Raw genomic sequence first — 25,954 nt, 5'->3', positions numbered from 1 at the left:
TCTTCTTTGATGGTCTCTCCAAGATTCATAGCTTCCAGATGAATCTCAACATCAAGGATCCATGACAAAAAATTATTCTCATATATATTAAGAACGGTAAATTTAAGTTTCATTAGATTTGACAATATCCAAAAAAAGGAACAACTTATTCAATAAAGTCATGCTATTTATTTAGTTCTTTAGAAATATTAGTTCTTCAAGAACTGTATTGATTTATTTAATTCTTCATGAACTTACAATACTAATTCTTCAGGAACTTTAAATCTTGATGAATAAAAATGAAAGAAAAATTGTCAAAATAAGTTATCGAACCAAATATTTTCCATAAAATATGTACAATAATGGGGGGAAATGAAATTGATACAAGCCACGTAATATAGGAGTTCATGCATGCCAAGATTTCAATATAAACTAATAACGTGTTAAAAAAATAAATAACAAATAAGAACATGCATATTCAAAATAAAACTAAAAAGAGATTCATATATTTTTTTATATATTTTTTCAATTCTTAAAATACAAGACAAGTAGCCTATTTATAAAAGAAAAAATAAAAACATTAAAGGATACTAAAAAATCTAAGTGTCATGAAAAATTAATAGACTAAACTCAAGAATAATGAAATTTTAAGAAATTCTAATGTACATTCAATATATATAATTATAGATTTTATAACAAAATTTGATTTCTAGCTGTTTGACACCTTCCTGCCAAAGTTTGTGAGCTTGATAGTTTAATGGCCCAAAAGACCATAAATATGGATACATCCAGATATTTACAGTACAGTTTTCACTTTATTGAGGCAACCACTGTCTTGATATGCCAAATTACGGCTGCGGTCTAACTATTTTTTATAAATCTTAGTGCAATGACGATATTCCATTCGCCATTGTTGCCCAAAGTTGAATGCTTCATGTACTATCACTTCCAAAAGAGAACCAGAGGACATCAGGGTGTTTGTAAATGTGATTGACGTAAGATTTAATAGCATTCGTCTTGTTCCTCGCATAGTTGATTTAGCCATAGTTTAGCGAATGCAATCTATCCCGTGTTAGATGGGATGAGAAGCTTCCATTCAATTATACATTTGCAGAGACTTTATCTGTAATATCTTTTATACCTTCTGGCATCATAAGAGTATTGAAACAATCAGGAGATGCAGAACAAGTTCAAGATAGAAAAGAGTCAGGAGAGTATTGTTTTGTGCTACAGCTGCTGTCCCATGAAGAAAATGATATGTTGCACAATCGAAGGCAACTTCGTAGCTAGTTAACCTACGGAGAAAAGACCATATATTCAAATTTATTTGCTTCGATGCATCAGATAAAGAACATTGCGTGGCCATGCTAAGATGGTGCACGGGGAATGTGCATCCAACCTGAAGCCATTTCTTCTGTCCTAAAAAGTACAAAAAGAAGAATTTTGAGAGCCCAACACTGTACTGGTCATAGCGAAAAGCAGAGCCACAAAGTATCAGAATTTAGGAGGTGTAATGGTTTCTTCTCAGCAACTTCAGTGTACCATAATTTCCATGCTTCCGTGTAATGGGAAAAATTAGGAGATGTGTAATGGTTTCTTCCCAGCAACTTCAGTGTACCATAATTTCCATGCTTCCGTGTAATGGGAAAAGAGATCTCTCAGAGCTGCAAAAAGTATCAGCTTATGAACTTTTCATATTTCCCCACTTGGGTTCTAAAAATTCAACAAGAAATTCAATTGGATGATAAGGCATATCAAGATAAACGATTAACAACAAGAATAGAGAACTAAGTGAAAGAATGTGGATAGGACAAGGAGAAAAAAAAAAAACTGGACGACAAAAGGATTGCTCAAAAGTGGAGGTCTCAAGGGAATGGGTCCAGATATATTAGCAATCCACTGTAGTGGATAAACAAAGTGATATGACCTATGCAAACCCTATTTGCTTTTCTTGGATGTATAGCTCTACTAGCATACTTCTAAACAATAGCCTATTGACAATTTTCATGCCTTCAGGTAACTCAGCAAGGGAGTCATCAGCTGTCCAACTCATTGCATGATATCACAAGGAAACATGAAATCAAAAGCTGACCAGGTTATGTAAGACGGGTGTTTGTTGTTTCATGCTGCACATGTATTTCTGAACCTAACGTCAAATAATTGGAACTTGAAAACTGATATGATCAAACTATTTCACTGAATTTTTAACTAAGCATTAGATTGTACCTTGGTTGTGATATTGAGGACGAAAAGTAGACGAAAGACCCTCCCAATCATAGATTCGAGTCACATTGTCTTCAGGGTTTCCCGCTTTGGCCACGCTAACAGGAGCAAAGGGGCCAAACTGGAAACTTCCCGACTTCTGCTGTAAATCCTGACCAAAATTGCCTCTCTCGGCGACAGTTACCATATTTTCATCTTTTATTTGCTGCATCTTCAGATTCTGGCTTTTATCCCCGTCAACTGAAGAATCCATTTTGTTTCTTTTGAAACATGTGTTTGTGATATCAGCTCCAAATGTCCTCTTCCTAGACTCAAAAGGAGCCAAAGGATCACCAGATCCGTTCTCTGATTTGCCTCTGAAGCCTAACCACCTGAATGCAGGTTTCCTTGTATCAGCAGTGTGGGTCTGCAACACATTTAATAAACATCAGAACTTCAAAGAATTGTATTAGCGCTTGAGTAAAAAAAGCTAACATGATCCTTTTAGTTTTTCAACAAGTATGTGTCGTAATTGATTACCTTCTCAATAAGTTTCAGAGAAGACAGCACATTTGCAATGTCATATAGCCTCCTTACTTTCGCTGTACAATCATGTTATTCAGAGGATGTAAATCAAAGAAGTAGATCACCAATAGCTCTTATCAAAAGTAGATAAGGTGAGAAAAATTACTTCTCATAATTGACAAATTGTGGCCATCTCCTAGTAATAACTTGGCAGATTCATCGAGTGAGATCAAATTTGCCTAAAAATGAATCCCTCATAAGCACCAAAGTAACAGATAATGGCATAATTAAACTCTTTTAAGATTTCACTCACGTTGGAGCACACAAAGAGCTTCACGAAGTTCTGAGTAAGAAGCCCCAACGACTTTTCTCTCCGATGATCTGTAACAAAAATAATTGAGCTTGTTATAAGATGCCAAGAAAAGTAGATGGGTAATTATATCCACCGTTTCCTTAATGACCCAATTGACAACAATTGAAGTCCACCCAAAAAATTTGAACAAAACAAAGGTCTAGTTCCAGTTTGACACATCACAAGAATAAATAATTAAAGGATCTTTGTAAGTTCGTTAAAGTAATTGCTTTTCAAAATCATATACATATTCTGGGAAAAAAATTACGAGTACAGGTGATGTAACATACTGGAAAAACAAAAGAAAAAAAGAAAACATCAGTATAGATATGTTCATAAAAAAGAGAGGACATTACCAGATCTTGACACAGCCATAGATTTGATAATACTAGAATTCTCATTCTGGCTTCCTGTGTTAGGATTAGAATCAGAGTCATCGTCCTCGTCCTCATCATCATTTGCAACCTAAAAAATTCAAAACACGCAAACAAAAGACAGATTAACCCAAAACCCAACAACAAAACGAATGAAAGAAACCCTTTTTAAAACACAGTATGTTCATGAAGAAAGAATAAATAAACCCTTAAAAATCCACTTACTTTCGCAGAATTATTGCTTTGCCTATCAATTGTATTGACATTATCTCTCAAACCCTCTTCCTATTATATCACCAACAACATAAAATCAGTCCAATTTTCGAAAAATAACAACACTTCATAAAACCCTTATCTAGCTCAAATATACGAAACAAAACCTGAAATTTTTTTTCTTCTGATTTTTGGGTTATTTATATTACCTTCAAATCTTGTAAAGCTTTAGGGACTGAAGCAAATCCCTTCCATGAATACTTATTCTTTGCCTTTCTTGCAAGAACCTAAAGAAAATAGAGGGGAAAAAACATATAAGAGAACTCACAAAACAAACATAAAAAAATCACAACATCATAAATCAAGAATCTCACCCCAACACTCTCCAAGACATTCACTATATCATAGATCCGTCTTCTCTCAACTCCTGCAAATCACAAACCCATTAAAAAAGGAATTCAAGATTCCACCCGAACAAAATACAAATCAATACATCTAAACCATAATAACCAGTAAATTATCAAAATCAGGGTCGAATAAAGAAATAATAAAAACCTAATTTAGAAGCTGCATCATCAAGTCCAATCACGTCAATGTCATCTCGATTATACAGGGTCAAAAAACTGCAAAATAAACAAATAAAAATCAATTTAATTCCGGGAAAATTCTGGGCTTTTGAAAGAAAGGAAAAGGGAAATATGGGTTTATTAACTTGGTGCATAAGAGACCGAGAGATTTCTGTTTTCTGCTATAAGCGTGATGCCTTGAAGGGGGATCTATGATATCGGTATAGGACAAAGCCATTATCTTCTTATTTGGCTGAAGATCTGATGCAGTGAATGGAACTGTAAGGACTGTGGATTTTATTTGATAAAAAGAGGGAGGAAGGGAAGAGAGGTGAATACCGTTAAAAAGGAAGAAAGGCGGAGATTGGAGAAGAGAGGGTTTGCTGTTTGACTTTTGTAGGCGGGGGTTTGGAATTTTGAACAGAGGAAGAGTAAAAAGAAGAAGACGTTTGGAGGGTTAATCGTCTTTTAAAAACTTGGCTCTAGCGGGAATTTGAATTCTCCATTCTCTCTTTTTTTCACGTAGACGCGCTCTCTCCGTTTGTGTAATTAATAATTATGATGCCATGATGGTTGGTGTGGAGTGTTTTTGTTTTTTGGATAATTTTTAAAAGTATTATTAAATAAGAATAATTTAGTATTTTATGATGGTTTTAATATATTAATATTAAAAATAAAAAATAATATTTTGATATATTTTTAATCAAAAAACTATTTTAAAAGACATTGTGCATCACAATTTAAAACATACACGAAAGCATTTTTTAACCCTAAAAAAATAGTTAGATTTTATTATTATTATTATTATTATTATTATTATTATTTACATTTAGGATGATGCTTTTATATATATAAATATATAATAAAGTGATGCTATTAAAACTTATATTCAAATATATTATCGAGTTGAATTATGAGTGTATATATATATATTTGGATGCCCCTATATATAGTCTCATTTAAACACTTGATCATCTTCCCCTGTAATCTGAGATGTAAAAGGCTCTCTCTTTTCTATTCCAATGCAAAAATATTTCTTTGGATAAAAAAAAATAAAGTTGCTGGAGGTAGAAATTAAAAAATGTTTTAAATTTGGTGACGAAAACATCATCCATGCATTCTCTGGGTTTGAGCTCGCAATTGAAGGAGTTTAAAATCACACCAGCATATCTACATACACAGTATTCTTATACATAAAAGGCATCAAGACTTCATAATATTAGATGATTTTACCCCACGATGTGTAGATTATCATGGTTTGGAGCAATAATTTCAATATTATCAAAAACCTCAGTACATAATTTAGAACTGATCTTGTAGAGATTTTCATTCATAATGTATGTCAAATTATCATGGTGTATGGGAGTTGTGGCTGGCGTCACGGTGGCTGTGTTTCCACATGTCGATCGGGAGTTTTGTGTTGATCGGGGGAGGAGGAGAGGCTGCAAGTTTGTTTCTGATTCAATGGGTGGTTGCTGTTGATTTGCATGGAGTTTCTTTGATGGTCTACTGCCGTTTCTTTATTGCTGGGAAATTAGAGGGAGGTGTGGTCCATGAAAAGTGCTAACGTGATGGCTGGAGTTCTGGCTGGAATCTAGTAGGTGAAAGGTGAGAGGAGACAAGAGAGAGAGAGGCGGATGAGGGGGCTAAGTGTTTTTTCTTTTTTCTTTTTTCTTTTTTCTTTTTTTATTAAAAAATTCAAGATGTACTAGTAATATTTTATTAATTATTTTCACTTTGAAAAAGAATTACCAATTTTCCTTAAAAATACCAAAAAGCCATTAAGAAGTCATAAGACGACAAATGGTTAAATGCTTGATGATAATTTTATCACTTTGTAAATTATGTTATTTTTATCATAATATTAATATTTTTTGACCTATTTTTTATGATATTTTTTAAAATTTATAAGGAAACATGTTCAAGTCTCGTATTATTTAACCAAAAAAAGAAGGAATGGAAGGGTTGAATTATAAAAATAAATAAACCCTAGCTCCAGGTCGTCTTCTCTTCTATTTCTCTAGGAAACAACAACCCTCAGTACCTCTCTCTCTCTCTCTCTCTCTCTCTCTCTCTCAAAGACCTTTCTCTTCCATTGATGTTCCCTCCTCTCTCCTCCATCAACATTAATGAGTTCAGCAACATCTTAAGGTCGCCCTCAACAATAGAAATCGAGAAATAGAAGAAGAAATGATAGAGATCGAGAAAAATCAGAAGAAAAAAAAACAAGAGAGAAAATACAATTTTGCATTAACTATAATTGCTTATTACCTGCCCCTAAGTCTTTTCTTAAATAAAAAAACTTTTATAAGGGATACAATTTAATTTATAGGGATAAGAATTCAACAGGGACTCAAATTCCAAATTAAGGTAATTTTTAAAATAAAATTAATTTTTTTATTTTAAATTAATATATTTTTATTACTTTTACGTGCTAGTGTAAAAATTATTTTTAAAAAAAAATTATTATAATAAAAAACAATCATCACAACATTCTCAAACTAAAAATCAATGAGACATTTTTCTCCCTTCCTCCCCGACACAACAACAATAACACCAGTCACTTGGTGCCTATCCCTCAAACCGATCTAAACCACACCATCTCCAACATCCACACATAGAAAAAACCACCCAAAACGTTGTTGTCTCCGATGCTCCGGTAACAGCCAAGCTAGCTGCCGAGAGGGAGTTTCTTCTTTTCTAGTTAAAATTAATGGCTTCCAATCAAGTGCAAGCCACGTGCTTGTCAACAAGTTTAGCAGGTGGAAGCCACTCTATAATAAAACAACTAATTGCTCTAAACACCCCCCTAAACTTTCAGTCAAACACAGGTAAATCCCTAACCTCTTAATTTTTTAGTTTTGGTCTATCAGATTAAGGCAATGTAAGGTCTCCTCCAACGTCCCCCAAAATTCAAAATTTTTTTTTTTTGTTAAAAATTAATTTTTTTTAGTATGTTTTGGATTGTTTTGATGCGCTAATTTTAAAAATGATTTTTTAAAAAAATAAAATAAACATCATTTTGATACATTTCGGCATTAAAAGCATTTTGAAAAGCAATCGCAACCACACTCCCAAACAAGCGCCTGTTTGGGATTGTGGCAGCAATAGCGGTTCAAAGTGTTTTTCGTTTAGAAATGCATCAAAATGAAGTTTTTCATTTTAAAAAAATTATTTTTGATATCAGCACAACAAAACGATATGAAAACATAAAAAAAAATTATTTTAAATAAAAATAAAATTTAAAATTTTTGGGAACGCGGTGCACTCCCTAAAAATAGCCATCTACCATGCATTCTTGATAATTTAAAGAGTGTCCTAATGTGGTAACTATAAAGTTTACACACATATTTTTCAATGGCTATGTTTATCACTTAGAACAAAGTTATTGTAAACTCTCGGTCAAAAATTAATAAATCAAGATAATTATTTAATAGGGCAAAATATCAGTACACAAAAGATTAACTAGCGATAAATCCTATAAATATATTATTTAAAGGAGGAAATTTTGCAAGTTTGAGTGAGACTATTTATAAAAATAGAAGGGAGTCTATAATAAATTAATGCATAATACTTTGGCAAGAAACATTGATGGTCGGTGTGAATCATGCATACAATCATGCTTTTTAGATTGAAAGTAGTAAAAACTATGCGGAAGAAGTTATGATAATTATAAATAAAAATCTTTAACAAATTAGTTCAAGAACCTCGATGATTTAAGTAAATAGTATAATAGGTGAAATTCAAATTTTTGGCAAAATTTTTTATTAATTATCCAATTTTATAATGTTGAACATACCTTTAAATTTGATAGTTACATCAGATTGAGAATTGTTTTTTTTTTACCTTAGGTTACAATTTTAAGACAATTGAAGATTGTAAGGGTCCCGTAAACAAAAGGTCAGTAACGGGTAAATATAACAAATTAGAATTGGAAGAATGAGCAAGGGTATAATAGCAATTGATCTAGATCTCTTTTGTTTGCTGGAAAGTAATTTGTTTTTTAAAAAATGGTTTTTATGGAAAATAAATTCCAAAAAGTAAATTATTTTTTTATATTTGGTAGTGTCATGAAAAATAAGTTCAAAAACACTTTCTAGTATTTGGTTATGTCATAGAAAATAAACTGAAAAATAATTTTTAAATATTTTTTTTTCAAGTTTATTAAAAGAATGAGAACCAAATATAATAGATAAAAAAGTTTAAGGATGATGAAATTGAAAAAAAAATCTAATTTTATAAATTTATTCAAATAAAATAAATAATAATTAAAATAACAGAGACAAAATTTGACATATAAAAAAATTGAAAGATGATGAAATTAAAAAAATTATAATTTCATAAATTATTTCAAATAAAATAAATATAATAAAAAAAAATATAAACATATAATATACAGATCTTGTAAGATTACAATTAATGGTCAGCTAATTGAACATATGGACACAAACACATATAAATATATAAACATATTAATTGGTGTTTATTTTAAGATATTAAATTACATCTTGTTAAATAAATAAAAAATCAATATCCATAAACATTTCATAAGTAACACAATTTAATAAATCCTTCAAGCTTACTTGTATATGATGAAACAAATCATACATCAATTGTCAACAAATAACAAGTTCTTTTATGAATTCATTCTAAATTTCTTTGCCTCAAACCAACATCAAGAACATCTCACCATAGTATTTAGCCAAGAGGATCCATATTCTTTATATCTATCATCACTCCTTAAACTATAATAGCTAGCAAGAGTCAATAAAAAGGATAGGCACCCACATTCATGCTTGTCAAATTCGAGCTAAAATGGCTAAAAAACTACTTAAGCTTGTAGTTTTGAAACCCAGCCCAGTCTGGCGGGTCAATCCGGGGCTGGAACCGAGTCGGGTTGAAAAAAAAATAGGAGAAGAAAAAACCTGGTGTGACCCGGCAAGACCCGGTCAAAAACCCGGTTGCAACCCATTGATTTTTTTTTTACTAAAACAACGTCGTTTTGATTTTTTTTAAAAAAAGAATTGACCCGGGCGACCCTGTCAAAACCCGGAACTCTGACCTTAAACCGGACCGGGTCTGAAAACTATGCTTTAGCTATCTCCTTAAAAATTATTATCACATCCATACTTTTTAAAATAAAGAGTCATGCATATTTTTTTAAAATAATTGAAATTAAAATACTACAGCAGATATACTTCAACAGGCAAAGGCATAACATTAAGGTGACTCGCCCAAATATCTTTCATTCAGATTCATAATAAATTGCAACTTTTGTTTCTTGAGAGTTGTTCTTTCATTTTCAACTTTTTCCTAACCTATAAATTTATTGAGGAAGTGCATCAACAAATGTTATAGCAAGAATATGACATATATATATATATGTTAGCTCTTATACGTGGCATAATGGAAAGAACTCCTTTATATTGGAAAAAGAATATATCTATCTCATCTTGCAATTAGTATGGGACCTTCATGTTAAGGGAAGTCTTAGAACAATAAGTAAATACAACAAGAGAACCAGTATTTTAATCACATATATTCCTCATGTTAGGTTTCATGAAACATATATACACAACAGAAATGGTAAATTTAATAATTTTACAGGAGTTTAAAGATCATGTTAAATAAATTTAGGATTATTTAGAGTTTATATAAAAATTACTTGAAAATAAGATGTTCTTTTCGGCTTTAAATAATTACTTAAATGTTAGATTATTGCAAACCATAAATCGGTCAAGTGTTTAGCCTCTAACGGTAATTTACACGAACCACCTATAAGAAATCTTTCAAACACTTTTAGGAAAGAGAGATTGTTATATTTTTAAGTATTAACTCCTTTTTTTTGTGTTTTTCAGGTGTTATGTATTATATTGTTTACTACTCAAAAAATAAGAGGCATAACATTCTATTTTTAGGGAAACCTGAAAACCCTATAAATGAAAAAAAAATATCAATTTTCCCCTTGAATAATATCATATATATTATTTCAATATAATTTTTAGAAATTTATTCAATCAAGTCGCTACTTGATTTTTCTAGGTCTAGAATTGTAATTCCTCGTATAAATTACATTATAGTCCTCAATTTCTAAAACTTATTTACAATCAAGTCACACTTGAATAATCATCTCAGTTTAATTTTCAACCACTGGTTCTTATGCGTGTGACCCACTAGGTTGTTGTTCTATGATTAAGGCAACAATAACATTTAAGGAGGGGTGAATTAGGTGTTCCACTAATAATAACAAATATTACAATTAACTCAATTAAACAAAACAAACACAATTAACCACCAATATAATTAAAGTTCTTGAAGTAAAGAGTATAAGAATAGAAATTTCAAACTCGGTTTTTAACATGGTTCGGCAAACCTATATCCATACCTTAAACACCAAATCGGTCTTGAGTATTAAAATCTTCACTAATCCAAGTCAAAAATTAAAATGTTTTTGATGAATCTTCACCAAGACCTTTTTCACCACTTGAAAAAAATATTATCTTCAAGATTTTTTTACCTTGATGATGTACCTCACCAATGACAAAGAGTTTTTCACTTAAACTCTTGAAGAATTAAAATTGTTTAAAATGTAGCAACACTTTCTCAAATAGTAGATAATACAACCAAAGCTTATATCTCTATAGATCACTCAATAACACTTAAAATATATGTGTTTAAGTATAGTGAGTGTAAGAATTTTTACTCTTTTACAAAAATATGCAGGTTTTAATACACAAATATGAGTATGATTTAAAATTGATGATTTGAGATTTTTTTTTCTCTTGAAATAGCTTGTATATGATATATATTCAAATTTTATATTTTATTTTTCAATTAGACAAGTATGTATATGTTTTTTACAAAAATTAATTGTTTATAGCCGTTATTATTCTTTTAACAAGTAAAACGGTCAACTGGTTTAGATTGGTCAAGTCGATTGGTTAACCAATTCCTACAAATTCTCATATGTTCATTACATATATAAAATATTAACATGTGACCCAAAGGTCAACACAAGGAAAATATTATGAATCCACTAACCAAAAATTTATCAAGAGAGCTTGTGAATAATTCATCAAAGAAAATAGGCTTAAAGCCTTTAAATAATGATAATCATACCTAGTTGATTATAGATCCCAAAATATAGGTTTAAATAGAAAATTAAGTCATATAATATTTTTTGTAGTACTAGAAAATTATTATTTCCTACTTATTCCTATGTTGAAATAAATGTTCGTTATGGCATGATAAGATGTAAGTTGAACTCTTAATGATTTTTATATCTTGATACACTAAGTGGAGTATAACATGATATTTTTAATGAAAAATCATCTATATAAGTGGAAAAAAAATTCCATTTCTTTGATAATTTCGATAAAAATTAAATTCTTTAAAGCACTTATAAATCTAATAGCTATTCGAGGCCAAAATAAATACAACAGTGAGAGCCAAATGAAACATCTAGATAAAGAACTATATGAGTATTATTATTTTAGTTTACACAAAAGTTTGAATAGTTTAAGACATCTCGTTTATTATTTAACCAAGTAAATCTAATAGTATTTCACTAAGAAATGTTTAAAGTCAAAAACTACTTATTTTGATTTAGTAATCTACCAAATCAACATCTCTCAATAAATCTTTGAGTTGTTTTCAAGTTGGTGAGACAATTTTCAATTATATAAGAAATCTGGAAATTCATATTAATAAATTATTTCAAATAAAATAAATAATTAAACCACCACTTCATCCCACTTTAAAAACTCATTTGATTTCGCGTTGCAAAAACATTTTAAAAAAAATTAATTTTTTTTAATTTTTTATTTGTTTAAAATTGATTTTTTATATATTTTTAGATAATTTTAATATATTAATATATTTTTAAATTAAAAATACTTAGAAAAACATCAACCAGAACACACTCATCCTAAATAAGCCATTTTCGTGGCATGGCATCTTTGACACCGAATAACACTGGCAAAAGTTTTACTGTTAAATGAAAAAAAATAAGAAAAAGGTCCAAAAACAACAGGTTTATAACAAGTTCATACAGAGACAACTTTCAGTTCAAAGACATTGACTAGGTCCAGAAACATAGCTTTCATCACAAGCAGCTACAATGAAATGCTGGGATTTTCAAAAAGAAAAGATGACATTAATTTATATCCAATTTCCTACCAGGTCTGCTAAAACAAAATATTTCCACCAGAATTTAGCACATTATGCACTTCATTTTGGGTCCGTGAAGAAACTGTTGATGAATGATATAACTGTAGGTGGCGCTTCATTCAAACATGCTCATAATAACATTGTCTCTCAGCCAAGTTCCCTGTACTTCCATCAGCCCTGCTGGAACCCTGTTTCAAGAAATAAAAACTAAATGAATATTTTGCTTCAACCAGAAAAATTGCTCTAAACACCCCCCTAAACTTTCAGTCAAACACAGGTAAATCCCTAACCTCTTAATTTTTTAGTTTTGGTCTATCAGATTAAGGCAATGTAAGGTCTCCTCCAACGTCCCCCAAAATTCAAAATTTTTTTTTTTGTTAAAAATTAATTTTTTTTAGTATGTTTTGGATTGTTTTGATGCGCTAATTTTAAAAATGATTTTTTTAAAAAATAAAAAAAACATCATTTTGATACATTTCAACATTAAAAGCATTTTGAAAAGCAATCGCAACCACACTCCCAAACAAACGCCTGTTTGGGATTGTGGTAGCAATAGCGGTTCAAAGTGTTTTTCGTTTAGAAATGCATCAAAATAAAGTTTTTCATTTTAAAAAAATTATTTTTGATATCAGCACAACAAAACGATATGAAAACATTAAAAAAAATTATTTTAAATAAAAACAAAATTTAAAATTTTTGGGAACGCGGTGCACTCCCTAAAAATAGCCACCTACCATGCATTCTTGATAATTTAAAGAGTGTCCTAATGTAAAGTTTACACACATATTTTTCAATGGCTATGTTTATCACTTAGAACAAAGTTATTGTAAACCCTCGGTCAAAAATTAATAAATCAAGATAATTATTTAATAGGGCAAATATCAGTGCACAAAAGATTAACTAGCGATAAATCCTATAAATATATTATTTAAAGGAGGAAATTTTGCAAGTTTGAGTGAGACTATTTATAAAAATAGAAGGGAGTCTAGAATAAATTAATGCATAATACTTTGGCAAGAAACATTGATGGTCGGTGTGAATCATGCATACAATCATGCTTTTTAGATTGAAAGTAGTAAAAACTATGCGGAAGAAGTTATGATAATTATAAATAAAAATCTTTAACAAATTAGTTCAAGAACCTCGATGATTTAAGTAAATAGTATAGTAGGTGAAATTCAAATTTTTGACAAAATTTTTTATTAATTGTCCAGTTTTATGATGTTGAACATACCTTTAAATTTGATTGTTATATCAGATTGAGAATTGTTTTTGTTTACCTTAAGTTACAATTTTAAGACAATTGAAGATTGTAAGAGTCCCGTAAATAAAAGGTCAATAACGGGTAAATATAACAAATTAGAATTGGAAGAATGAGTAAGGGTATAATAGCAATTGATTTAGGTCTCTCTTGTTTGCTGGAAAGTAATTTGTTTTTTAAAAAATAGTTTTTATGGAAAATGAATTCCTAAAAGTAAATTATTTTTTTATATTTGGTAGTGTCATGAAAAATAAGTTCAAAAACACTTTCTAGTATTTGGTTATGTCATAGAAAATAAACTGAAAAATATTTTTAAATTTTTTTTTTCAAGTTTATTAAAAGAAAGAGAACCAAATATAATAGATAAAAAAGTTTAAGGATGATGAAATTGAAAAAAAAATCTAATTTTATAAATTTATTCAAATAAAATAAATAATAATTAAAATAACAGAGACAAAATTTGACATATAAAAAAGTTGAAAGATGATGAAATTAAAAAAAATTATAATTTCATAAATTATTTCAAATAAAATAAATATAATAAAAAAAATATGAACATATAATATACAGATCTTGTAATTAATGGTCAGCTAATTGAACATATGGACACAAACACATATAAATATATAAACATATTAATTGATGTTTATTTTAAGATATTAAATTACATCTTGTTAAATAAAAAAAATCAATATCCATAAACATTTCATAAGTAACACAATTTAATAAATCCTTCAAGCTTACTTGTATATGATGAAACAAATCATACATCAATTGTCAACACATAACAAGTTCTTTTATGAATTCATTCTAAATTTCTTTGCCTCGAACCAACATCAAGAACATCTCACCATAGTATTTAGCCAAGAGGATCCATATTCTTTATATCTATCATCACTCCTTAACTATAATAGCTAGCAAGAGTCAATAAAAAGGATAGGCACCCACATTCATGCTTGTCAAATTCTAGCTAAAATGGCTAAAAAACTACTTTAGCTCATAATTTTGAAATCCAGCCCAGCCCGACAGGTCGACCCAGGACTGAAATCAGGCCGGGTTAAAGAAAAAATAAGAAAAGGAAAAACCTGGTGTGACCCGGTTGATCCGGTCAAAAACCCGGTTACAACCCATTGATTTTTTTACTAAAACGACGTCGTTTTGATTTTTTTTTTAAATTAACCCGGTCAAAAACCGAAACCCGGACCTTGAACCGGGCCGGGTCTAAAAACTATGCTTTAGCTATCTCCTTAAAAATTATTATCACATCCATACTTTTTAAAATAAAGAGTCATGCATATTTTTTAAAAATAATTGAAATTAAAATACTATAGCAGATATACTTCAACAGGCAAGGCATAGCATTAAGGTGACTCGCCCCCGTATCTTTCATTCAGATTCATAATAAATTGCAACTTTTGTTTCTTGAGAGTTGTTATTTCATTTTCAACTTTTTCCTAACCTATAAATTTATTGAGGAAGTGCATCAACAAATGTTATAGCAAGAATATGACATATATATATATATGTTAGCTCTTTTATGTGGCATAATGGAAACAACTCCTTTATATTGGAAAAAGAATATGACATATATATATATATATATATATATATATATATATCATCTTGCAATTAGTATGGGACCTTCATGTTAAGGGAAGTCTTAGAACAATAAGTAAATACAACAAGAGAACCAGTATTTTAATCACATATATTCCTCATGTTAGGTTTCATGAAACATATATACACAACAGAAATGGTAAATTTAATAATTTTACAGGAGTTTCAAGATCATGTTAAATAAATTTAGGATTATTTAGAGTTTATATAAAAATTACTTGAAAATAAGATGTTCTTTTCGGCTTTAAATAATTACTTAAATGTTAGATTGTTGCAAACCATAAATCGTTCAAGTGTTTAGTCTCTAACGATAATTTACACGAACCACCTATAAGAAATCTTTCAAACACTTTTAGGAAAGAGAGATTGTTATATTTTTAAATATTAACTCTTTTTTTTTTTTGTGTTTTTCAGGTGTTATGTATTATATTGTTTACTACTCAAAAAATAAGAGGCATAACATTCTATTTTTAGGGAAACCTAAAAACCCTATAAATGAAAAAAAAATATCAATTTTACCCTTGAATAATATCATATACATTATTTCAATATAATTTTTAGAAATTTATTCAATCAAGTCCCTACTTGATTTTTCTAGGTCTAGAATTGTAATTACTCGTATAAATTACATTATAATCCTCAATTTCTAAAACTTATTTACAATCAAGTCACACTTGATTAATCATCTCAGTTTAATTTCCAACCACTGGTTCTTATGCGTGTGACCAACTAGGTTGTTGTTCTATGATTAAGGCAACAATAACACTTAAGGAAGGGTGAATTAGGTGTTCCACTAATAATAACAAATATTGCAATTAACTCAATTAAACAAAACAAACACAATTAACCACCAATATAATTAAAGTTCTTGAAGTAAAGAGTATAGGAATAGAAATTTCCTATACTCTTTACTTTGTATATGATATATATTCAAATTTTATATTTTATTTTGTAATTAGACAAGTTATGTATATGTTTCTTACAAAAATTAACTGTTTATAGCCGTTATTATTCTTTTAACAAGTAAAACGGTCAACTGGTTTAGATCGGTCAAGTCGATCGGTTGACCAATTCCTACAAATTCTCATATGTTCATTACATATGAACAAGTTGTCGACCGATTAATTTGGTATCACCAAAAAGTCAACCGGTTCATATAGAATACTAGATGTATCAGATTTAATCCCGGTAATTTTTTACAATTGTTTTATCACTTCTTTTTAAATGCATGCAAATTGAAGTTTGTGCATTCATTTTAATTTGTCTATCAAGTATGATATAAATATTTACATTTAAGCACTAAAATGAACACTTAAAAACTAAGTTTTCCTTTACATTGTATCTTGAATTTGTTGATTGATTTTTTCATTCAGTACCCCATGCATGTTGATGTGATTTTCATATAAATTTGTTTAAATTTAATTTCATCCAAGCATATCATTAGTTCATTTCTATATAATTGTTATCATTAAAATATATAAAATATTAACATGTGACCCAAAGGTCAACACAAGGAAAATATTATGGATCCATTAACCAAAAGTTTATCGAGAGAGCTTGTGAATAATTCATCAAAGAAAATAGGCTTAAAGCCTTTAAATAATGATAATCATACCTAGTTGATTATAGATCCCAAAATATAGGTTTAAATAGAAAATTAAGTCATATAATATTTTTTGTAGTACTAGAAAATTATTATTTCCTACTTATTCCTATGTTGAAATAAATGTTCGTTATGGCATGATAAGATGTAAGTTGAACTCTTAATGATTTTTATATCTTGATACACTAAGTGGAGTATAACATGATATTTTTAATGAAAAATCATCTATATAAGTGGAAAAAAAAATTCCATTTCTTTGATAATTTTGATAAAAATTAAATTCTCTAAAGCACTTATAAATCTAATAGCTATTCGAGGCCAAAATAAATACAACAGTGAGAGCCAAATGAAATATCTAGATAAAGAACTATATGAGTATTATTATTTTAGTTTACACAAAAGTTTGAATAGTTTAAGACATCTCGTTTATTATTTAACCAAGTAAATCTAATAGTATTTCACTAAGGAATGTTTAAAGTCAAAAACTACTTATTTTGATTTAGTAATCTACCAAATCAACATCTCTCAATAAATCTTTGAGTTGTTTTCAAGTTGGTGAGACAATTTTCAATTATATAAGATATCTAGAAATTCATATTAATAAATTATTTCAAATAAAATAAATAATTAAACCACCACTTCATCCCACTTTAAAAACTCATTTGATTTCGCGTTGCAAAAACATTTTAAAAAAAATTAATTTTTTTTAATTTTTTATTTGTTTAAAATTGATTTTTTATATATTTTTAGATAATTTTAATATATTAATATATTTTTAAATTAAAAATACTTAGAAAAACATCAACCAGAACACACTCATCCTAAATAAGCCATTTTCGTGGCATGGCATCTTTGACACCGAATAACACTGGCAAAAGTTTTACTGTTAAATGAAAAAAAATAAGAAAAAGGTCCAAAAACAACAGGTTTATAACAAGTTCATACAGAGACAATTTTCAGTTCAAAGACATTGACTAGGTCCAGAAACATAGCTTTCATCACAAACAGCTACAATGAAATGCTGGGATTTTCAAAAGAAAAGATGACATTAATTTATATCCAATTTCCTACCAGGTCTACTAAAACAAAAAATTTCCACCAGAATTTAGCACATTATGCACTTCATTTTGGGTCCGTGAAGAAACTGTTGATGAATGATATAACTGTAGGTAGCGCTTCATTCAAACATGCTCATTATAACATTGTCTCAGAGCCAAGTTCCCTGTACTTCCATCAGCCCTGCTGGAACCCTGTTTCAAGAAATAAAAACTAAATGAATATTTTGCTTCAACCAGAAAAATTGCCTACCATAACTGCTATGACTGAAGTCATTGAACACTTCAAAGCATAATTCAAGATTAGAAAATTCTTTCCTGAATTCAGTTTTTATATGGGGCGGAAAAAACCCTGCTGGGAGTCTAGAACCCAACTCTATTTTAGTATTTCTTGTACTGCATAAATCACATTGGTGTCATAGAAGAAAAGGACAAACTCAATCTCTTCGCAGCAGGTAATGTCTATCTAGCATTGATCGATTTGAAACCAAGTTACACCCCCATATCATATCATCCCACAGAAGCTAACATAGTTGAATCAACATAAAGTTTCCTTTCATGTCACAATAGACAAGCAATGGAAAACTAATGACATGATCTAGCCAAATAAATCCCATAATATTCACAATAATATTATATCCTCAACCCCATCACCTTTCCAATCTCCATGAACCAAAATGAATAATACCCTAGCTTGTCTAGCATTTTTAACTGGTTTCTAAAGCATTGCCCCTTGCTACAATGTCAAACTGATTCATCATTTAACATCAAAGGTAAAAAATTGAAAAATTTGAAAGAAAAGGCAAATGTGGTCAAAATTTATCTATAGCAATGCATGGTAGCATATACATGTAGTGATAAAACAAGTATGCTAGCACAAAGAGATGAAGGGGAGGGAGAGACATGACCTAGTGGTTGACATAGACATTGCCAACTAACTGTAAATCACATGTCACTGAAACAACATCAAGTCTTCAACAGTTGTGAATGGATGATACACCTGTGAGCAGAATGCATCAGCAAGATCTACCTATACACAAACAAATATGAAGAAAAAGATTGAAGAATCAATCACAGAACAGAAATGCATCAATCCGGCATACACTAGTTGAGAGTGCACTTCTATGATACCGGAAGAAAGTCGAATACCCTCATAGTTCCCATACAAGAAATTTCACATCCAAGACTATTTACAGCTTCCATCACCCTTTCTATTTCATTGCATGACCATAATACACTCCATGGCATTGGATTTGGAGATGGGATCAAGTAATACACAATCAAATAGGACATTATCTGCTCCCATCATTTTGTGGAGAAAACCATAGCACTCCCGCACAATCCTTCTAGACAAAAATACCCTTCAATTTCTCTTCTTCTCAACTGACACCAAAGAAATTTTTACAATTTTGGAAGAACAACAAGGTCTGCTAATTTTTTAGCATTGAACAAATACAAAATCCGATGGGATTCATAACTTTATTAACAGGAATGATGGCCAGATGAACTCTGCAATCTCAGAATCTCTTTTGCAGAACTGTTTGCCAGTTAGCAATAGCCCATCGAAACCCAATTGAAAGTAAAATTTGGAGGCACAAATCCGTCATGAACTTTCTCAATCAACAACTTCCCTGCCACAGTTGAAAGTAAATTTTCTCATAAACATCAAGTTTCTGAATTTGGCAGATAATCCCCACTGGTCATATTCTGAAGAAAGGCCAGCTCATTTTCAATCTGTCTCCCATCAGGAAAATGTTGAATCACAAGACTATGCTTTTCAACTTTGAACATTACAACCATCATCCTTCATTCTTACCATAAACTTCATTGCCCACTTCATTTCACCCACATGACACAATCCCATAATCATCATAAGTTATTGAATTTGGCAGGTAACCTTTTATATCATCTACTTTGAACCAATATAGCTCCCTCAGCAATATTTTCACACAAAACATGAATCAAAGCATTTTAAATGCCAAAGCACTCCTTCCTTCACCATCTGATCCAACAACATCAAAGCCAATGATCACAGAGTATAAGTAACAACATCTATATCAAAATCTCTCTTCTTCATTTCCGAAAGGAAATCCCAAGCTTCATAATCTGACCAACTCTAAGTTGTACCCTTTAAGCATTATATTACAACTTGTCAAATTTAGAGTCAAATTCAATCCTCTCCCAACCATCTCTTTTAGCATCTCCAGTGCTCTATTATCATAATCAAACACCATCTGATGCAGTGCACGATGAAGGATTATTTTTTTCATCGCATAACCATCCATTCACAATTACGTTATAACTAACACAATCAACCTCAAACCTATATCTAAAAACCTTAAATGAATTATAATCTATTTCGTCTCACTTTGATTTACACACATCAAGAATTGTATTAAAAGGATGCGGGTCAAGAAAACAACTAAATCGATGCATAGAAAAAAGAAGAATTAGACAGCTTAAAGGGTTCACCTGATGCAGCATACCTTTCAGCAATGATTGCATAGGTTTTTGGGGGAGAGGCCAAGGGCGGCACAGTGAGTGCAAGAAATAGGATCAGAGAACAGGGAAGTCGCAGAGGTGGGCAGAAATGCTGAATTTCTCATTCTGGTTCTCTGGAAAAGAAGATGGGTGGCATAACTTCAGGACTGCTGTTGCAAACAAATTTCCTTGGGACATTTTCAGAATACTTCTCCCTCTTCAATGTTATCCAAAACTGCAGAAGCACTCCTCTGCTGGGTCAATTTGTTTAAGAGATAAAAAAAAATAAACATGGTATCGACCAGAAAAATCACCTCCAAAACTGCTGCTTTCCTCCAATTCATCGAACACTTTCTTCAAAGCTTAAACCAAAGAAGACAGGAGAATTCTTTTCCAAATCCAAGTCCTTTTAAAATCAAATACGAAGCTGAAACAAAAACCATTGGGGACCAACTCTTTCTTATTGTTTCCTATCAATAAAAGATATGAATTGAAGACGTAAAATCAACACTTTCACGGCATCAATCACATTGGTGTAATAGAAAAATAAGACAAGATCTGTCTCTCCATAGGAGTTAAGGCCTTTCAAGCACGCAAGGTGGAAATTAACAAGAGGTCCTCTCCCTCTCTTTTTTACCTGCTGATTGATAGATTTGAATCCACGTTTCAACGTATTCTAACATACCATGGAAGCTAACATAATTAAAGTCAACATGAAGTTTCTCTTTAAGTCAAAATATACAAACATTGGAAAAAAGACAGCATCATACAGTTACATGAATCCAAGGAAATTCTCATCAGTATAACCATGAACAAAATTTGTATGGAAACCACCATTTGTTATTTGTCACCCACAATGAATATACTACCTAGCTTGTCCAGCACCTTAACTGAATACGGTTTCTAAAACACTCTCATGCCAAGATAACAACAAATTAATCTGTCAAATACTATCAAAGACGAGTTTAACTGGCATAGGACCTTTGATTGACCATGGAGTGTATTTTCATTCCAAGAACTGGGTTTGAAGTGTAAAAAGCACCTTCTAATGTTGCATTTCTTTGGTTTGGAAGTTTCAGTATGTTGTCTGTGGGTTTCTAACAAAGGAAAGCCCCCCATATGCCATTTGATTAATTAAGTTCCGTGCTGCTTGCCACTCCCTGAGGCCAAGGACAGGGTTGAACCATCATTCCAGGATTTGCAGAACTTCAGTGGAAGTCAACAGAGCATTACCTACATCCGTACATGTATAAGTAATCTAACCATACACAAACAAATATACCGGAACAACATCAAACGGCAGTCAAGAAAAAGAATGAATCAATCTGGCCAACAATAAAAGAGAACAGATCCTTACAATAAAACAAAAAATAGAATACCTACTTATCTCCCATAGAAGAAATATCACATTCAAAATTAGGTACTACAGCTTCCATCATCCTCTCTAATTCACTGCATGACATAATCCACTCACCAGCATTTAATTTGGAGATGGGATCAAATGATACATGACCAAACTGAGCATATTATCCCTGTCCACCTTTTGATGGGAGAGAGACATACACACAAATCTGTTCAAAACACTGGGTTGAAAATAAATGAAAAGTCCAATCCTTCACCATTTTCACAAATAATGAATCAGTTTCCTTCATCTCATATACCAAACAAACAATAATTATTTACAATTTTCGAAGGTGACATGTTGAAGTCCAGTAATTTATTGGCCAATTAAAAGTCTGATGAGCTTCACAACTTTATTTTACGGGTAAGACGGCCACATCTACTCTGCAATCTCAGAATCTCCTTTGCAAAACCTTGATTGCCTGTTAACAATAGCCCATTCAAAACCCGATTGAAAGTGAATTTCCGAGGAACAAATCCTCTATCAACCATCTCAATCAACAAGTTTCCAGCCACCAATAAGTCATCTGATTTTTTCCTAACAAACATTGCACTTATCAATATATTGTAAGTGTCCAAATTCGGCAAGCAATCCCCACTAGTCATCTTCTGGAACAAGTCCAGCGCTTTGTCAATCTCTCCTTCATCACAAAAGTACCGAATCACAAGATTGTATGTTTGAACATTTGGCTCACAACCATCATCCCTCATTCTTCCCATAAATTCCATTGCCCGCTCCATTTCACCTCTATGACACAGCCCTCTAATAACCAAATTATAAGTTATTGAATTTGGCACATAACCCTTCACCACCATCTCCTCAAAAATGACTATAGCATTATCCACGTTGTCTTTCTTACACAAAACCTGAATGAAGGCATTATAAGTAGCAACGGAAGGAAGCACTCCTTTCTTCACCATCGTATCAAAAACCTTTCGAGCTCGCTTAATCTCACCAGCAACACCAAACCCATGAATCACAGTAGTATAAGTAATGACATCAATTTCACAGTCTCTCTTCTTCATTTCCAAAAAGAAATCCCAAGCTTCATTAATCTGACCAGCTCTAAAATACCCTTTAAGCATTGTATTATAACTAGTCAAATTCGGAGTCAATCCTCTCTTAACCATCTCTTTCAACATCTCCAAAGCTTTATTAGTCCTCTTAATCAAACACCAACCATTCACCATCACATTATAACTAACACAATCAGCCCTAAACTTTCCCTTAAAAACCTTAAACAGATTATAAGCCATTTCCACGCGTTTGGACTTGCATAACACATCAAGGATTGTATTAAAAGATTGCAAGTCTTGAAAACAACCAAATTGATGCATAGACAAGAAAACTTTAACAGCTCTATGGGGTTTACCCGCAGAGGCATACCTTTCAGCAATGATTGCAAAGGTTTTAGGGGTAGGGCCAAGGCGGGCGGAGCGCATACGATAAACTAGGGACCGGAGAGAAGGGGAGTCGCGGAGGCGGGCGGAAATGTCAATGGCGTGGTCGTAGGAGGAGGGGTGGTGGGAGTAGGAAGGATGGTGGGAAAGGAGGTTGAAGAATTGGAGGGCTTTTGGGCCATCGTTCCAAAGGCGTTTAAGGATTGTGTTGACTAATTGTGGGGTCCATTGGATGGTGGGGGAGTGAAGGGTTTGGGCTAATGCTTGTGGGTTTGATGACGTGAGGATTAGGGTGGCTAGAGCGGCGGCTTCAAGTGGTTGTTGAGGTGGTGGTGGAGTGGGGGTGGCGGTGGTGAAGGGGTACGATTTTGGTGGACGAAGATAGAGTAAAAGGGAGCGGTTAGTTCTTTGAGTGAGCATTTTTTGAGTCTGCATGCTCGTGTTTTACTTCAGTGCAGTGACCTATTTATGTGTTCTTGATGAGCAGACTTTGGTGGCAGTGACACAGCTTGAATGTGGCTGGCTGTTAAAAGGCAGGAGATTTCAGTTGAATGTGGCTGTATAACGTGTTTGTAGCCTTCAGTAGCCAAGACTTGGGCAGGCCGATGAGGGGAAATTTTTTACAGTCTATTCTACTCAAATATATATATATTTGTTAGAAAATATATTAAAATAATATTTTTTTTAATTTTTAGAAGATTATTTTTAATATCTGTATATAGTAATAATTTAAAAATATCAAAAAAAATTATTTAAAATTAAAAAAAAAAATTAAAATGTTTTTGAAACGTAAAAATAAACAAGCTTTTCCTTTTCTTAAAATATTAAGATACAAATATGGTGATATATGCTAATGTGTTTTTTAGTAAATATAAAAAATAAAAATAAACCATTAACTCAAAAATTGATGTATATTGTATGTTTTTTTAAAAAAATATTAAGATGATGCTATATTAGAGTTTTTTTAAAAAAAATATTGAGACAACAACATATTAAATTAATGCGGGTTAATTTGTCAAATCTATGATTCAATTAATGAGATCAGAATAAATCTATAAAAAGCAAACTGAAATAAATTATGAAGTCTAATTTCCAGTCAATTCAGGTTAACTTGTCAAACTTACAATTCGAATTCTAAGATTAAGATAATTTCATAGAAAACAAATCGAAAAAATTACAAAAATCAATTCTCGATCAACTAAATGTTATAGGATGAAATTGAAAATAAATCAATTAAAAAGGAATAAAAAAAATAAATTATAAAGTCTAATTTCCAGTTAACTCAGGTTAACTTGTCAAATATATAATTCAGAATCTAAGATTAAGATAATTTAATAGAAAGCAAATCAAAAAAATTACAAAAACCAATTCTCGGTTAACTAAATATTATAGGATGAAATTGAAAATAAATCAATTAAAAAATATAAAAAAATAACTTGATTTAATTCAAATTAACCTATTAAATCAACAACTTAAATCATGAGACCAAAATAACTCTATAAAAGTAAATCGACAAATATTATGAAACTCAATTTTCAACAAACTTATTAAAATTGGAGAGAAAAATTCATGATACCATAATGATTCTATAGAAAATAAATTTATAATTTTATTAAAAAAACAAATCCAAATCATGAAGATGCATAAAAAAGTGTTTGATAAATTTAAAAAAATATGTCATAATGTTATGAAAATCTAAATATAAATCGAATAATATTTAATAAATTGATATTTTTTTATATATATGTTTAAGTTATTTAATTTAATTAAAAATTAAAAAAAAACTAAGTAAATAATGACCTAACACGCATGGACCAAAGAAAAAAAGCCAAGCTCATGGGCCTTAGGCCATATGTGCATGGCCTTGACTTTTTTATTATTAATAAAAAAAATAACCTATTATCTATTTTTTTATTAAAAAAAAATGCTTGATGACGTGCCCAATTTCCAACCATCGGAAAGGTGATTCGAAAATTTGGTTGGGATTTTTTGGATTTAAAAAATTATTTTGTAATATATTTTTATCTAAAAAAATCTATTAAACATCCTTATAATGTTAATAAACCAATAAATCATTACAAAACACCCAAAACATTGTCTAAAATACAAAACCAAATTAAAAAAAAAAGTCATATCTTAACCTCCATCTATGTTTTTCAGCCAGATGAAGGACAAAGAATACTTCAAAGAAACCTTTTTTTGTTGAATAGAACCATTGATATAAAGTATGATTTTTTTTTTATGGCTGAAATATAGTTAACTAAATATCTTATCTCTCTTTTGTTGTTTTTATACGACTTTATTTCTTTCTTTTTTTAAGTTCAGAAACTGAAAAATAAATAAAATAAAGTTTTAGACCAAAACTAAAAGCTCACAAACTAAAAGGACCATAAAGGAATAAAAATAAAATATGAGGACTAAATATAACTTTTTCATAAAAATTTTAGACCGGTGACATATTTTTTCCTTGTTTTATGTTTGGTCCTAAATGTTTTAATTGTTTTTTTTTATAACAAATTCTAAGAAATTGATCATCAATTCAGCCATAAAAAAATGCAATCAAATATGAAAAAAAATTCAATAACTAAAATGAAAAAAAATAAAAAATAAAATTAAACTGCTCCGACCTACAAGAATTTATAAGAGAGCATGCACAGTAAAAAATGCTGAAGTATTTTCCCAAGATCGTTTAAATTTTTGGGTTTATTTTTTAATTGTTAATAATGTTAATGTTAATTTTAACAATAATGGCTGA

At 30.6% G+C, this 25,954-nt stretch overlaps 2 protein-coding genes across 6 annotated transcripts; both read right to left on the bottom strand.

Annotated features, from left to right (window-relative positions):
- Positions 1-1,157: 1,157 nt before the first annotated feature.
- LOC7474870 (E2F transcription factor-like E2FE) lies at positions 1,158-4,739 on the bottom strand. 2 transcript variants are annotated; one of them, XM_052447417.1, is made up of 12 exons: positions 4,358-4,739; positions 4,201-4,268; positions 4,020-4,072; positions 3,855-3,932; positions 3,658-3,717; positions 3,415-3,523; positions 3,020-3,087; positions 2,873-2,945; positions 2,722-2,783; positions 2,206-2,608; positions 1,562-1,643; positions 1,158-1,487 (listed from the first exon to the last, which is right to left on the bottom strand). In XM_052447417.1, the coding sequence occupies exons 1-12, from the start codon at positions 4,447-4,449 to the stop codon at positions 1,481-1,483; spliced, it is 1,155 nt and encodes a 384-aa protein (XP_052303377.1). In that variant the 5' UTR covers positions 4,450-4,739; the 3' UTR covers positions 1,158-1,480. The 2 variants fall into 2 exon arrangements, with proteins under 2 accessions (XP_052303377.1, XP_002321561.3); XM_002321525.4 differs by having other exon boundaries at positions 1,158-1,643; positions 4,358-4,737.
- A 13,030-nt stretch (positions 4,740-17,769) lies between these two features.
- LOC7474869 (pentatricopeptide repeat-containing protein At1g74900, mitochondrial) lies at positions 17,770-23,819 on the bottom strand. 4 transcript variants are annotated; one of them, XM_024586075.2, is made up of 4 exons: positions 20,712-23,819; positions 20,389-20,632; positions 18,825-18,916; positions 17,770-18,111 (listed from the first exon to the last, which is right to left on the bottom strand). In XM_024586075.2, exon 1 carries the CDS (start codon positions 23,632-23,634, stop codon positions 22,144-22,146), a length of 1,491 nt encoding a protein of 496 aa, XP_024441843.2. In that variant the 5' UTR covers positions 23,635-23,819; the 3' UTR covers positions 17,770-18,111; positions 18,825-18,916; positions 20,389-20,632; positions 20,712-22,143. The 4 variants fall into 4 exon arrangements, with proteins under 4 accessions (XP_024441843.2, XP_024441840.2, XP_024441842.2 ...); XM_024586072.2 differs by having other exon boundaries at positions 18,825-18,946; positions 20,403-20,632; XM_024586074.2 differs by having other exon boundaries at positions 20,403-20,632.
- Between the last annotated feature and the right edge of the window lie 2,135 nt (positions 23,820-25,954).

This window comes from Populus trichocarpa, chromosome 15, assembly GCF_000002775.5.
Source record: "Populus trichocarpa isolate Nisqually-1 chromosome 15, P.trichocarpa_v4.1, whole genome shotgun sequence".
In the NCBI taxonomy this organism is placed as follows: domain Eukaryota; kingdom Viridiplantae; phylum Streptophyta; class Magnoliopsida; order Malpighiales; family Salicaceae; genus Populus; species Populus trichocarpa.
Note: the sequence above shows the minus strand (reverse complement) of the source record. Positions and strands in the feature narration are given on the sequence as shown.

Coding starts and splice junctions, on each gene's coding strand:
- LOC7474870 (XM_052447417.1), bottom strand. CDS start 4,449: ATGGCTTTGTCCTATACCGATATCATAGATCCCCCTTCAAGGCATCAC. Junction 4,269..4,357: donor CTCGGTCTCTTATGCACCAA/GTTAATAAACCC, acceptor TTTATTTTGCAG/TTTTTTGACCCTGTATAATC. Junction 2,609..2,721: donor CTCTGAAACTTATTGAGAAG/GTAATCAATTAC, acceptor AATGTGTTGCAG/ACCCACACTGCTGATACAAG.
- LOC7474869 (XM_024586075.2), bottom strand. CDS start 23,634: ATGCAGACTCAAAAAATGCTCACTCAAAGAACTAACCGCTCCCTTTTA.